This window comes from Saccopteryx leptura, chromosome X (assembly GCF_036850995.1).
Source record: "Saccopteryx leptura isolate mSacLep1 chromosome X, mSacLep1_pri_phased_curated, whole genome shotgun sequence".
Taxonomy (NCBI): domain Eukaryota; kingdom Metazoa; phylum Chordata; class Mammalia; order Chiroptera; family Emballonuridae; genus Saccopteryx; species Saccopteryx leptura.
In genome coordinates this window covers 12,313,787-12,329,890 of record NC_089516.1, presented here as the reverse complement: position 1 = coordinate 12,329,890, position 16,104 = coordinate 12,313,787, and the positions used below count along the sequence as shown (strand labels likewise).

General features: G+C 43.7%; 1 protein-coding gene across 1 annotated transcript in view; it reads left to right on the top strand.

The window, feature by feature from the left end:
• The window catches only part of MAP3K15 (mitogen-activated protein kinase kinase kinase 15), an 86,714-nt gene that overhangs the window by 43,661 nt on the left and 26,949 nt on the right, over positions 1 to 16,104 (top strand). The window contains exons 12-16 of the mRNA XM_066357713.1: positions 4,988 to 5,037; positions 6,885 to 6,977; positions 9,879 to 9,966; positions 11,546 to 11,679; positions 14,082 to 14,209. Of these exons, the coding sequence (XP_066213810.1) occupies positions 4,988 to 5,037; positions 6,885 to 6,977; positions 9,879 to 9,966; positions 11,546 to 11,679; positions 14,082 to 14,209 (493 nt within the window). The remainder of the gene's footprint in view (positions 1 to 4,987; positions 5,038 to 6,884; positions 6,978 to 9,878; positions 9,967 to 11,545; positions 11,680 to 14,081; positions 14,210 to 16,104) is intronic.

Sequence of the window (16,104 nt, the reverse complement as noted above, 5' to 3'; positions counted from 1 at the left end):
GGGGAGAGACAGTCAGACAGACTCCCGCATGCGCCTGACTGGGATCCACCCGGCACGCCCACCAGGGGCGACGCTCTGCCCACCAGGGGGCGATGCTCTGCCCCTCCGGGGCGTCGCTCTGCCGCGACCAGAGCCACTCTAGCATCTGGGGCAGCGGCCAAGGAGCCATCCCCAGCGCCCGGGCCATCTTTGCTCCAATGGAGCCTTGGCTGCGGGAGGGGAAGAGAGAGACAGAGAGGAAGGAGGGGGGCAGGGGTGGAGAAGCAAATGGGTGCTTCTCCTGTGTGCCCTGGCCGGGAATCGAACCCGGGTCCCCCGCACGCCAGGCCGACGCTCTACCGCTGAGCCAACCGGCCAGGGCCTGCTTATTTTCTTTGTATCATTGATAGCACTGTGATACAAGAGAATTTTCAAACTTCTGACCTGTAATCTCATTCCATTGGTACAGGTACAAAACACCTCATATTTTGACAAGTTATTACAGAAAAAATTCATCCACTAAAGTGACTGTTTATATTTTATAGCAAAATAGCTTTGGTCTCATGGAATTCTACAGACTTTGCCCACTTCATTTAATCCCATAATTGTTGCTGGCCCTTAATGGAAATTTCCATTGGTATATATACTAGCTCGATAGCTGTAAATGTTTTACTTTGTTTGTATGTAGTCCATAATAAGAAATGGAAAAGAACTGTATAAGCAGCAACTGTTAGTTTTCCTTGACTGATGAAATGTTTTACACAAGTGCTTATAGTTGTCAGAGCAAACATCTGAAAGAAACATAAATTGCCTTTTTTCCTTGAAAGGAAGCCTTTGCTTTTGCCTTCATGTACAATTTTGAAATTCTGCAGATTGTGAAAGCAAGCAGATTTGCCTAGAGTGTGATGACATTTCTCTATACAGTGTTACATTCCTTTGCCCCCGGTAGGCTATAGATGGTGAGAGAGATCACAAACCCGGTAGGCTATAGATGGTGAGAGAGATCACAAACACGTTCACTGTAAGATGAGATTAAGTTGTGGTTTATTAGCCAAGGGTTCAGGAACTTAGGCTGATCGATGTTTAACAATCAACTCTCCACGGGACATGGGAACAGAGGGCGGATTTGTCATGTTTGCTGATTCTGTGGTACAAATTCTCCCACCATGGCCGGTTTCAAGCAAGCTCCATTGGGTCGCTGAGCACAGGTTTAGAAGAGATTGCAAAATTGACCCAAGCTGGTGCAAGCTACATGCAGCACGGTGATGCAGGGAGGCTGCACAGGGCAGGAGCAAATGCAGCACTTCTCCCTCAGCTCCTCATGGGCCCCAAAGTCACCAACAGGCACACAGTGGCCACCAACACAGTCCACACAGGTAGGGCTGCTGGTTCTGCAAAGCCCTTTTTGGGAAACCTTTTATATTTAGAGACAGAAACAAGACAAACTTACATAAGAAGTATCTGCTCTTAACACAGAATTGTCACAGACACCCAAGATTCCTCCCCAAAAGTCTGCATTCTGGTGAGAGAAGGGCAGAAGCTGAGTGCTACCTGGGGGTTCTTGGAGGCATGCCCTCCCTCTGGCTTCCCAGCCCATTTCTCTATAGCTTACCCTGGTTCTGCCTCCTGTGCACTTTTACTGGAGGCTTCTGACACTGATATGACGAGCTACAATCTTGAATCTGTTTCCTCATCGTGATTTCGATGGTTAAATATTCCTCTCAGAAAAGATTAGAATGCTGGCTAACAGAGGGCTCGAACAGGAGGAAAATGGTTGCAGCTTTCCTGATCGAATACTCAGTGCCCACAAGGGCACCAGATCAGAAACTATGTCCAGTCCTGCCTTCTCTATCAGAGCTCCTGAGAAGTACCACTTGCAGATACTAGAGAGCATGGAGCTCTCAATCCCATTGATGTAATATTCTAGAACAGGCAATATCTCTGTGGCAGTAGAAGTCAGAGTAGCAGTTGCTAGTCTGTCCTAACATCCCCTTACCGTGCCCAAGCTGGCCCTTCAGGGTTCACATCTGCACTACTGTTCTCATCCTTTATCATCCTCCCTGGAATTCCTTCTTCCAGTTACCCAGGTCTTAACTTTTGCAAAGGCATCCCTTACCACTCTTCCACCCACCCCAATGCCCGTATCATATACAAAGTACGGTATTTTTCGCTCCGTAAGATGCACCTAAACCATAAGACGCACCTAGGGTTTTAAGGAGGAAAATAATTTTAAAAAATCTGAACCTAATGGTGTGTTAAAATATTTAATTAAACATACCACAGTATTTCAACAATGTAAACTCAACAGCAGTATTAACAACCATTAGCACTGTTATTAACAAATGAGAAGAGAATTACTTTTCTAGTTGTCCAGAAACCTGCAGCAGCTAAAAAAATTGAACGTTCACTCCATAAGACACACGGGCATTTCCCCTCCACTTTGGGAGAAAAACAAAAGTGTGTCTTAGGGAGCAAAAAATATGGTACATTCTGATGCTTATTTATCAGCTTTTGTAAATGTCTCCCCAATGAAGGGCATTGCCAGCCCATTCATGACTTCTATGTTTTTATATCTCTAGGTCCTACAAAGCAGGTACCCCCAAAAATGCCTATTGATTATGACATAAATGGAAAGAGGAAGATCTGTATTGTTTATTTCTTACCTAGTAAATATTTCTCCCGAATTGAGAAGTTCCCTAAAGCTACCCTGGAGTAAACCAACCTTCTGAAATACTTTGAAAACTCATATGTGCAGCCTCTTGCTGGGTATATAGGTCAGACAGGGCTCACTTGAATCTGCCCTGGTTCGTATTTCTGTACCTGAATCCAAAGACAGACTCTTCTTCACCATTATCCTCTTTAAGTGACTTTGAACATACCTATCCTCTGAAATACACTCAGTCTCTCTACACAGTTGGGTCTGTTGTTTTGGCTTTCCTGTTTTTGTACATTTTCATCTTTCACAGCCCTCAGTGGCTTCCCAACTCACATAGAGTAGAAGTGGAAGTCTTGATGATGGCCTACAAGGCCCTGTGTGTTCTCCCTCATGAGCTTTCTAACCTCCTCTCCCTCACTCCATTAACACCCCTACTTTCTGGTCCCCAAACATGCCGAGCACACTGCTACCTCAGGGCCTTTGCATGTGCTGTTTCTTCAGCTTGGTACAGTTCCCTCAGTTATATGAATGGCTCACTCCTTCACCTCCACTTTTCCTATTCAGAAGTCATCAGAGAGACCTTGCCTGAACATCTGGTTTAACATCAATGACCTCCTGCCCCACCTTAATGCTCTTCCTTGCTATATTTTTTTTTTTGCAGCACTTTTCATTTTCTACCATGCTATTAATTTGCTGTATAATTTATCGCTTATATCTCTCACTGTAATATAAGCCCCATTCGGGCAGGGACTTTGTTGTTCTCTGTCATGTCTTCATTGCTGGAATTTTGCCTGGATCACAGTTGGTATCCATCGTATCTCAATAGCTCTTCTCCCATTGGGAACCAACCTCCCAGTTGTTGTTTTTTTGTTGTTGTTGTTGTTTTTGTCATGGCTTCAGGATGGCAAAAAAAAAAAAGTCACCCAACTGTTCATGGTGTTCTCCTGAGCCATTTGCTCAGTCATTGGCCTCTTACACTTCTCTTCTTTGGGGGACTTAGCTGGTCATTTATGACATGCCTCAGACTAACCAAATGTACTTTCTTACTTAAAACTATTGTGATGTGTTAGTGTTATGGTCTATGGCTCTTTCGAAACTGGGATTTCAGACAGTCCTTCTGAGGCTTAGTTTTGTGCAAAGTCGAAAGGGTATACTTATATGGAGAGGGTGGGGTCAGAGTTATTTTTTTAAAAGTGTGACTTGTACAAATTGAAATTCTGGTTAGTCACAGTAGGCTAGCTGCTAAAACAAATCCTCTAATATCAATGTATTAACGTGATAAAAGTTTATCTATGTGTCATGTTCTATCCAGGTTGGCAGGGTCCCCATTCCATCTTATAGTGAGTAGAAAAAGAGAATAGAGAGTACTTCTATGGAGGGTTTTATAAGCCAGGCCCACAGGTGATGCACATCACTCCTGTTTACACCCCACTGGTCAGAATGACATCATATGAACCCACCTACTTCAAGGGAAGCTATAAAGAAGTGTTCTAGCCCTGGCTGGTTGGCTCAGTGGTAGAGCGTCGGCCTGGCATGCAAGGGGTCCCAGGTTCGATTCCCGGCCAGGGCACACAGGAGAAGGGCCCATCTGCTTCTCCACCCCTCCCCCTCTCCTTCCTCTCTGTCTCTCTCTTCCCCTCCCGCAGCGAGGCTCCATTGGAGCAAAGATGGCCCGGACGCTGGGGATGGCTCCTTGGCTTCTGCCCAAGGCGCTAAAGTGGCTCTGGTCCTGACAGAGCGATGCCCTGGAGGGGCAGAGCATCACCCCCTGGTGGGCAGAGCGTTGCCCCCTGGTGGGCGTGCTGGGTGGATCCCAGTCGGGCGCATGCGGGAGTCTGTCTGACTGTCTCTCCCCGTTTCCAGCTTAGGAAAAATACAAAAAAAAAAAAAAAAAAAAAAAAAAGAAGTGTTCTAGCTATGTGCCCAGGGAGAAAAAGAAATAAAGATAGGTGAACACTGACTGATGTTTGCCATATTCTTGCTTCTCCAAAGATTTTTTTTTTCAGCTCCTTCAACTTAGGTGGCCTATTCTGACACTCATTTTAGAGTTTTCCTGATATGTTGAAAAAAGATAAAAGGCCAGTCATTGTGTACTATTTATGAACTTATTGTCTGTATTTCAAATTTAGATAATTTACTCTAAAGTGGATTGGAGGTAACAAATGAATTTTTATAATATATTAGAAAATGTTTTCGGTGTTCCAAATTATGCAAAATGCATTGTTCTAACTCCTAAACCTCTATGGAAAGTATATAAAATAGCAGAAGTTATTGACCATAGAATGAGACCAGAAATTATTCTTTTCATGGAAAAAAAATCAAGCTACTAACTTTTGTCTTTGATACCTGCAGGAACAAGTCCATGAATGGAATTTACCAGCCAGTTCCATTAAGGGAATAAGGTAAGAACATAAGGGAAATGTAATCATTTTAAAGATACAGATAATTATTTATTACTTTAATATTTCCACTTATTTATAATATATGATGTTGTCATTTTTGAGGGGATCTAAAATAGACTATTTCCTCTTTTGTTGTCTTACCTGAGCTTATTTATGATGTATTTCTAGTAAGGACTTTTCAACTTGTTATAACACAGTAGGGTTTTTTTGTATGCAACAGACCAAACTCTCCTGTCTCAAACTTTCTTCAAAAAATGAAGTTGTATCTATAGAAAGAGAAAGTATTTCTTCTTTGATCCAATAATATACAAGTACTCAAGATCTCCCCCCAGCACTAAAGCTGGACTTACTTGGTAAAGACAACTTGGCTGGGGTCTCCTGGGCATTGTTATTAGTGAGGGAATGGGCTGATGTGTTCTGAGGAGAGGTCTGGTGCTTGCTCTTTGGGTCAGGAGAGGTGACTATTTGGGCCTGAACTATGTGGTCACACTCTTGAGTCTCACCCTGCCAGGACATTCAAGGATGGGAACAGGTCTGAAGTAGATATGAGTTCAGTCCCTGTTTTGCTGTTTGACCTTGGGAAAGTCACTCAGCCTCTCCAGTTCCATCAAATTAAGGGATGGACTACAGCTCTGTGTCCTTTCTCTGATTCTGAGTCCATAGGCCACTGAATGAATCTCCTGCTACCTCCAGAGCATGATTCTGTCCTAGACATATCAATGTTTAAATTAGAATAACATGTATATCACTTTAAAGGGAGAGAAATAACTTTTAAGAACAGAGTAAAGTAGTTGAATAATACTGCTCAAAAAAAATATTTCAGAAAGTGATGAACATTTTCAAAAATGTATTACTCAGTAACTAAGTTGTATGATAACATGTAGTCAAAACCCTTCTGTTTATACCCTCTCATAGAGATGTCTCTTGCTGACATTTCAACCATCAAAGGGGGCGTGTAAAGGGGCCTGGGGTGAATCAGACCCTGGGACCAATGTGACATGAAGAGCATATGTTGAACATTCCCAATGCTATCAACTAACTGGGGTAGTTCCTTTACAGCTTGGTTTTCAAAACTTACTCTTGTATAACCTAGTTTTAATTCTTTTTTAATCATGTTTTAACTCAGTATTTGTCATGTAATCCATAACATATGATGAATGGTCAGAAGATCTGTGGATCTCAGGAAGAGATGATTTAGAAGGGGCAAAATGGGGGCCATTGTGTGGCTTTGGCCCAGTGTAGGTAAAGAACTTTCTAACAGTGAAATCTATCAGCAGATGGAGTGTGGTGATTTTTTGTCACTGGATATGTTCAAACAAGCTTAATATTACCTGTTTGAGGAGCAGTAGAGTTAGATCCAGACCTTGGGGATAGAACAGATAACATTTAAAAGTCTTTCTTGAGCTAGAGACTATGTTTATTTCTACTTCCCTTATATGGCTACAAATACTGTGTCCTCATATTTTTGAAGCCTAAAAATTTCTTTATTTTGATAAATTATTCACAAATACCTTTCTTGTCTTTTTTGTGAAACTATTAAGGACAGAGACCATATTTTATTCCCTTTTCTGCTGCCCATAATTCCTTTTTTGCTTTGTACTGAATATGTAATAAGTTCTTGATACATAATAAAGTCAGTTGATAAATACAAACTCAAACATAAGCAAGATAAATATCCCTATTTAAATTTTGTATAGAAATAGAAGTCAAATTTTAAGGATGTTCATTAAAACAGTGAATCTTAAAAATTTGTGAAATGGGAGAAAGTCTGTTATTAGATTTTTCTCAAGATTCTAAAATTAATATAATATATATAATAAGCATTCTTATGTTTTGAATTTTTACAGCATATCCAAGTTTGATGAACAGTGTTGTTTTCTTTATGTCCATAATTCTGATGACTTTCAAATCTGCTTTTCCACTGAAGAGCACTGTAGTAGGTGAGTTATAGCCGATTCAAGTATTTACAATCTAGTTATGGTGAATTATTTTAAAAGGATTCTATTGTGAAAAACATTTATATCCTGTACTGCCTTTCCCGAAATTTTAACTATGGAAAATTATTTTTACAGCTTTATTGAGATATGATTCATATACCACACAGTTCACCAATTTAAAGTATACAGTTTAATCTTTCTTCAGTATATTTATACCTGGTTTTGCAGTCATCACCACAATCTAATTTTAGAATATTTTCATCACTCCCAAAAGAAACTCAGTATCTATTAACAGTCAGTCTCCATTTTCCCTCCAACCAGCCCTATGCAACCATTAATCTACTTTCTGTCTCTAAGGATTTGCCTATTCTTGACATTACATATAAATAAAATACAATATGTGGTCTTTTGTGATGGGTTTTTACCACTAATACTAAGTTTTCGAATTCATCCATGTTGTAGCATGTGCCGGTACTTCATTCCTTTTTGTGGCTGAATAATATTACATTGTATGGATAGACCACAGTTAATTTATCTGTTTATCAGTTAGACATTTGGGTTGTTTCAGTTTTGGCCATTACTAATAATGCTGCCATGAACATTTGCATGCACGTTTTTGTGTGGACATGGTTTCATTTCTCGTGGAGCCAATTTCAATTATTTTATGTCTTATGGTAACTTTAACTTTTTGAGGAACTTCCTGACTTGTGGAAATTATCTTAACTTGTACAGTATCCTTCCCTGCCATCTCACCAAAGAATACAGAAGAAAACTTTTCTAATGAGTTCAAATCACTTATATGCAAATAAACAACTACTCACATCTAGGAACTGGCTGATATGGCCCAACATTTGTGAGAAAGATTTATGGGCAGTAGTTGATAATTAAGCTTAATCTATATCAGTAGAATGATGAGGCCACCTTGTGCATTTCCTCCTCACACCTCCCCAGTACAAGATTTTTTTTTTTTTTTTTTTTACAGAGAGAGGGATAGATAGGGACAGACAGACAGAAATGGAGAGAGATGAGAAGCATCAAACATTAGTTTTTCGTTGTGACACCTTAGTTGTTCATTGATTCCTTTCTCATATGTGCCTTAACCGTAGGGCTACAGCAGACCGAGTAACCCCTTGCTCAAGCCAGCGACCTTGGGTCCAAGCTGGTGAGCTTTGCTCACACCAGATGAGCCCACGCTCAAGCTGGCGACCTCGGAGTCTCAAACCTGGGTCCTCCATGTCCCAGTCTGACACTCTATCCATTGTGCCACTGCCTGGTCAGGCCCCAATACAAGATCTTATTTCTCAACAATGAGTGTCTACAACTTGAGAGGTGATGGTCCCACTGTCTTTAGAACTGATTAAATCATCCTGAAACATTTTTCACAGGACCAGACTTGAGTAGTATAGGGACACCTTTGAACAGTTATCTGTTAATGGAGTGACCCACAAGTCCTGTGGGAAATATTGAGGAAACAAAGAAGAAAGACTTATAAGGACATAATAAAATTAGCCCTGGCTGGTTGGCTCAATGGTAGAGCATTGGCCTGGCATGTGGATGTCCCAGGTTCGATTCCCAGCAGGGCACACAAGAGAAGTGCCCATCTGCTTCTCTACCCCTCCCACTCTCCTCTCTCTCTTTTTTTCTCTTTCTCTCTTTCTCTCTCCCTCTCTCCCCCTCTCCCTTCCCCTCCCTTCTCCTTACTATCTCCCCCTCCTGCATTCATAGCTCAATTAGAGTGAGTTGGCCCTGGATGCTAAGGATGGCTTCATGGCCTTCACCTCAGGTGCTAGGAAGAGCTTGATTGCTGAGCAATGAAGCAAAGCCTCCAATGGACAGAGTATTGCCCCCTAGTGGGCTTGCCTGGTGCATCACAGTCAGGGTGCATGCAGGAGTCTGTCTCTTGGCCTGCCTGCCTCTCACTTAATAAAAAATAAATAAATAAATAGAATTATATACTTTTTTTTTTTCTGTATTTTTCTGAAGCCGGAAACGGGGAGAGACAGACAGACAGACTCCTGCATGTGCCCGACCGGGATCCACCCGGCACGCCCACCAGGGGGTGACGCTCTGCCCCTCTGGGGCGTCGCTTTGTTGCGACCAGAGCCATTCTAGCGCCTGGGGCAGAGGCCGAGGAGCCATCCCCAGCGCCCGGGCCATCTTTGCTCCAATGGAGCCTCGGCTGCGGGAGGGGAAGAGAGAGACAGAGAGGAAGGAGAGGGGGAGGGGTGGAGAAGCAGATGGGCACTTCTCCTGTGTGCCTTGGCCGGGAATCGAACCCAGGACTTCTGTATGCCAGGCCGATGCTCTACCACTGAGCCAACCGGCCAGGGCCTATATACTTTTCATAATTGGCTGTTGTGCAGAAAGGGATAAAGTCCAAGGAATCTGTGGATGAGACCCACATTAAAGAAGTCTTAGTTCAGTATAAGTGAAGCATTTCTCACTGAGTTTTCTAAAGAATGAGCTGCCTGTGGAAGTAATGAGTTCTCTGTCACTGGAGGGGTGTCCAAGCACCAATTGACCAGCCATTTGGTGAGGATACCATATAGAGGTATCATGTGGATATTTGAATTAGATTATACTTGCATATAATATATTACATATAACAATTTCCAAGTAATTTTTGAGAAAGTAGAATCATCATAAGCTCTTTTGAACAGCACAGTTATAGTCCACCATTACACATATATTTAAATCTTGTGCAGTTATTTAATTTTCCCATTAATTCAGCTTCTCCCAGTGATTAAAGAACCATGTGAAATCAAGGGAGTGGGTTAATTGTTTCATGAATTTATAAAAGCTTGGTTAATATTTAATTGCAGTTTAATGTAAGAAGGCTAAAGTAACGGCAGGGAACAAAGATGATCATAATTGGCAGCATCTTTGTGACATTTACTGTTCTAGGTTTTGCTCTTTGGTCAGAGAGATGATAACCAATGAATCGGGCAATTCAGCAGAACTAGTGGGCGAGACCGGTGGGAACACCTTAGAGGTGAGTTACAGAAGACCTAAAACATGGAAAAAGTTATTTGTTGTATCTTTGATGCTTGAAAAACTACCCCATTTTGTGTGAAAAATTTGTGTATGTATATTTAAAAATACTTATCAATGAGCTAAACATCACTATTCATGACTTTCAGAGATTAAATTTAATGCATCTCTTTAGAAAAACCTTACTTACGGATCCTCTCAGCCAGGATGTTTAAGAAAAATTAGGCATGGACTAGACTAAAATTTTCTGTTGTGCACAACCCCTGGAAAAATTTTTTCTAAGCCAATTAATAACGTTTCTGAGATTACAAGAAAGAAAAAGAGTTGGCCAACTGGAAGCAGACTTTTTCATGTATGCCTACTATGAATTTAGTTATATCTACTGCATATAATATTTTTAATATAGCAATTTCTTAATATTTAAGAAAGTAGGATCATCATAAGCTCTTTTGAACCAGCACAGCTATAGACCACCATTACAGATATTTAAATCTTGTACAGTTATTCAGATTTGCCATTAATTCAGGTTCTCCCAATGATTATAATTTAATGAAATTTTATTATACTTTCAAGTTAGACTGAAATTAATTCCTTGAGTCTTCTTTCAGTAAAATATCAAAGGGGTCATTTTAATAATTGAGTCAGGTACTTGAATTCTTAGCTTAGAATCAAAGTTTATTATAGAAATGAACTGAGTGATGTACTTTGAAGGTAACAGATGTGAGCAAAAGAAGGTATGAGATAAAAGCCTTTTATGGCGCAGGCTGATGATGTCTGGTTTAATCATACAGTGATGGGAACCCATTAGTAATCTTAATTGTCAGGAGCAGCCCTAGAAGTAGATGGGAAGAGACATGCACGCACGCTGTTCTGTGTACTTCTGTAAGTCAGCACTGTAGAGCATATGAAAAGCCAGAAGGAATCTCTTGCCGCCTCTGCTTTACATAAGCATGCTCAGCCTAGAGTTCCATTTGTTTTAATCCTCTAAAACAATCAACTGGAATGCAGCTGTGCACCAGCTTTTGATGATAAGATTTGGGTAACTAAAAAGCAATCCTAATTGTAGGTCAGTTTTTGGAGTATGTGTAATGCTAGGTTTCTAAAGCAGAGAGAAGCCCAGCATATTTACTTAGTATTAAGACAATTGCAATTTTATAGACCTTCAGTTATTTTCTGGGCTATAGAAAGAGGTTTGTTTCCTGACAAGTTGATAAAGGACCATGCAGGAAAACACCTATTTGGGATAATAGACATGCTAAGGAAGAATTTTTAAATTGCAGTGTTAAAGTGGGGAGAAATCTCTAAAAAAAGCCAGCTAAGTCTCATATTTTTTACATTTCTTGGGTTCCATTTTATAAAATCATGTTGTGAATATATGGGTAACTGAGAATTCTACCCCTTTAAAGTACTTAATGAAAATAGCATAACCTAAGAACTGTGACCGCTTGGTATTCAAATAATGTTATTCATAAATTGGTTGTTTGTTGTTGTTTTTTTTTTTTTTTGCAGGACAATGTTTGGGCTTTTATGGGGCTTCTCCACAAGTAGTGTGCTTTTTCACCTTGCTTTTTCTTCCTTAGTATGAGTACGATTATGATTCGAATGGTAATCGAATTGTGCTGGGCAAAGGCGCGTACGGGGTCGTGTATTCTGGGAGAGATCTGAGCAATCAAGTATGGATAGCCATTAAAGAAATCCCAGACAGAGATAACAGGCAAGTGGGGCAGACCTTTCACATTTCTCCAGTCGCCACCTCCCCGACCAAATCTTGTGCCCACCAATGATGTTGCAGAGGATTAATGGATGACAGCCTTCTTTCATCAAAAAGAAAAAGAAAAATCACAGTTCTCTTGGAATAAGGGTGACTTGCTTTATTCTCTGCATATTATGATTGAGAAAATTGAGCCATTTCACTTAGAGGCAGTGGTTTTCAACCTTTTGACACTAGGAGACCAGTGAAAACAGAATTATTTCGGGGACCAGTAAGGCAGAAATCATCTTGAGCATAAGCAAATTTGAATAAGATCATTGGGTCTGTAATTACAACAGGGTGGTTAACTCTTGTGCGGAACAGCACAAAATTTCTGGTGGACAGTCCGCTGATGGGTGGTTGAAAAACACTGCTTGGAGATATGTGGATTGCTGTCATATTTTAAAAGAAAACTAGTTTCATTTCCACCCATCATCTAGGTCTGTAGTTTTATGTATTTATTTAGTTATTTGCAGATATTTAAAAGTGTGACTCGGTGCTTTAATTCACATTGTAACCATTTTAAATGGCTATCATTTACTCGTGTCATTATAGAAAATTTAATGTGGTAAAACAAAATTAGCTTTTTGCAATACAGACTTCTTTTGTACCCTGCCCTTCGACCTCACCCATAGATTTTGTGGTTATTTTTAAAATCACCAGTAATGTTAACTCATTTCTTCAACATTTTTAGAGTCTGATTAAATGTTTATTTCTTTTTAAATTTCCCACCTAATTCTAAACAAGAATATTGCAGTATTGACTGTGAAGTGTTTTTGTAGAGAGGCTATATACACAGTAATGGCTGAAGCATGAGAAATAATAGCTGTGTGCTGCATAGGTGTGGTGAGACCACATTTGCAGTATTGCCTTCAGTGCTGGACACTGATGGCCATGTGCAAACAACCTTCCATCCAGGTGGTCAGTGAATTACTAGATATGGCTTACAAGTGATTTCTAGCAGCTTTAAGACCCTTCATCATTCATTCATTCTTTCATTGATTCACTTTTATTCATCCATTCATTTTTAATGGGATTGTGTGTTATGATGTTTGAATTATAAGGCAAGACCTAAGATGCACTCAAGCAACTTCTTTCAAGGCTGAGGAAGATTAAAAGACTTCACTAAGGTCATGAAGAAACAAGACAAGGATTCAGTCTCTTGAATTCCTCATTCATTTTTCTGTCTCTTGTTCTCAGGATAACTAAAGTGTTGCAGTTGTTTTTTGGGGTGGGGTGGGGGAGAAATTTCTGGTATGTATACCTCCTTCACCTGATTGTTGTAATTGTTTCAGCTTTTCATTGCTGATAGCTGTTCCTAGGATTTAGAGCTAGAAGGAACCTTAGAGACTGTTTTGTCCCATTTCCTAAATTTACAGGCTGAACTTCTGATATTGGGCACCTTCCCTGTGCTAGATTCTAGGTGGGCACTTGGGGACTGAAGGGTTACTAGGGTACTGTCCTTATCCCAGGGTGCTCCTGGCTTGATAGGGAATGCAGAAACCTTGTTTGTGAGCTAGAGTGACAAGTGTCATAATATGATTGTAGAACATAAAAGATGAATGAATTTTCCTCGAGTTGTGGCAAATTTGAGAAAAGAAATCTTTGAGGGGTTCTTTGAGGGATGATTAGGAGTTTTCTTGGCAGAAAAGAGAGCCAGAGCATTCTATGCTGAGGAGAGAACAGAGCTGTTATTCAGAGAACAACAAATCATGTGCTGTGACTTGAATGTAGGATATGGGGCAGTAGGGTTCTTGAAATGAGGCAAAGAATTTAAAAGATGTAGTCTGACCTAAATTTGAAGGTCTTTGTGTGCCATGTTTAGCAATATGGTCTTTATGTGAACTTGATGAAGCGAGGTGAAATGATGGTGTATATTTTAGGCAAAGGGAATGTGGTGGCTGGGGATGAAATCAACTAAGGAGGCCAGAGGCAGGGACAGGAAGGTCCATTAAGTGGCTTCTGCTGTAGTCTGGAGTAAGTCTACAGAATGAAACTAGAAGGTTGGAGGACAGAACCTTCTAGAATGCCATCCTTCAGTGCTGGTGAGAGAGGCCATCAATAGTTGGGGATTTCAGGCCATACACTAGTGGTAGTAACAGCAGCAGTCACTTACTCAGTGCCTACCACAAAGCAGGCACTCCATTGGGTGCTTGAGAAATCTGACACACTTTGGCCCCCAGCAGCCCTCTGTGGCTGGTAGTATTGCCCCTAATTTACAGATGAGAAGCTGAGTAGGCTCATGGGAGCCAAGGGAGAGGCTTCCAGAAAGAAGGGATGGCCGGCAGCAGGGCGGGTACTAGTATGATGCGGACCCTAATCTCTGAGGATTTGGCAAGTGATGCTGGCTTTGTTTTTCCTACTAGGCACTCTCAGGCTCTGTGTGAGGAGATTTCCCTGCACAAGCACCTCAAACACCACAATGTTGTTCAATACCTGGGCTGTGTTTCTGAGAATGGCTACATTAAGGTGTTCATGGAGCAGGTGCCTGGGGGTGAGTAGTCACTGGTCTTCTGGTCTCACATTCTGAAAAATCACTGTTGGAAATAAATATACACGTCATTATCCATCCTGCTATTTAAAAAATGACAGACCTCCCCTGGCCAGATAGCTTGGTTGGTTAGAGCATCAACCCAAATCACAGAGGTTGCTGGTTCAATCTCCAGTCAGGGCACATACAGGAACAGATCAATGTTCCTCTCCCTCTCCCCCGTTCCCTCTCCCTCTCCCTTTCCATCTCCCTCTCCCTCTCCCCCTCTCCCACGCCCTCTCACCCTTTCCATCTCTCCCTCCCCCTCTCCCCCTCTCCCTCGCCCTCTCCCCCTTTCCCTCTCCCTCTCCCCCTTCCTCTCCCTCTCTCCCCCTGCCTCTCCCTCTCTCCCCCTTCCTCTCCCTCTCTCCCCCTTTTCCTCCCTCTCACCCTTTCCTCTCCCTCTCTCCCCCTTCCTCTCCCCCTCCCCCTCTCCCTCTCCCCCTTTCCCTCTCCCTTTCCATCTCCCTCTCACCATCTCCCTCGCCCCCTCCCCCTCTCTCCCTCTCCCCCTTTCCCTCTCCCTTTCCATCTCCCTCTCCCCCTCTCCCTCGCCCCCTCCCCCTCTCTCCCTCTCCCCCTTTCCCTCTCCCTTTCCATCTCCCTCTCCCTCGCCCCCTCTCCCTTTCCCTTTTCCTCTCCCTCTCCCCTTTTCCCTCGCCCTCTCCTCCTCTCCCCCTTTCCCCCTCTCCCCCTCTCCCACTCTCCCCCTCTCCCCCTCTCTCCCTCTCCCCCTTTCCCTCTCCCTTTCCATCTCCCTCTCCCCCTCTCCCTTGCCCCCTCCCCCTCTCTCCCTCTCCCCCTTTCCCTCTCCCTTTCCATCTCCCTCTCCCCCTCTCCCTCGCCCTCTCCCCCTTTCTCTTTTCCTCTCCCTCTCCCCCTCTCCCTCTCCCCCTCTCCCTTTTCCTCTCACTCTCCCCCTCTCCCTCGCCCTCTCCTCCTCTCCCCCTTTCCCCCTCTCCCGCTCTCCCCCTCTCCCACTCTCCCCCTCTCTCCCTCTCCCCCTTTCCCTCTCTCCCTCCCTCTCCTCCTCTCCCCCTTTCCCTCTCTCCCCCTCTCCCCCTCTCTCCCTCTCTCCCTCTCTCCCTCTCCCCCTCTCCCCCTTTCCCCCTCTCCCCCTTTCCCTCCCCCTCTCCTCCTCTCCCCCTCTCCCCCTCTCCCTCTCCCTCGCCCTCTCCTCCTCTCCCCCTTTCCCCCTCTCCCCCTCTCCCACTCTCCCCATCTCTCCCTCTCCCCCTTTCCCTCTCCCTCTCCCCCTCCCTCTCCTCCTCTCCCCCTTTCCCTCTCTCCCCCTCTCCCCCTCTCCCCCTCTCTCCCTCTCTCCCTCTCCCCCTCTCCCCCTCTCCCCCTTTCCCTCTTTCCCTCGCCCTCTCCTCCTCTCCCCCTTTCCCCCTCTCCCCCTCTCCCCCTCTCCCCCTCGCCCTCTCCTCCTCTCCCCTTCCCCCTCTCCCCCTCTCCCCCTTTCCCTCGCCCTCTCCTCCTCTCCCCCTTTCCCCCTCTCCCCCTCTCCCCCTCGCCCTCTCCTCCTCTCCCCCTTTCCCCCTCTCCCCCTCTCCCCTCTCTCACTCTCCCCATCTCTCCCTCTCCCCCTTTCCCTCTCCCCCTCCCTCTCCCCCTCTCCCCCTCTCCCTCTCCCTCGCCCTCTCCTCCTCTCCCCCTTTCCCCCTCTCCCCCTCTCCCCCTCTCCCACTCTCCCCATCTCTCCCTCTCCCCCTTTCCCTCTCCCTCTCCCCCTCCCTCTCCTCCTCTCCCCCTTTCCCTCTCTCCCCCTCTCCCCCTGTCCCCCTCTCTCCCTCTCCCCCTCTCCCCCTCTCGCCCTCTCCCTCGCCCTCTCCTCCTCTCCCCCTTTCCCCCTCTCC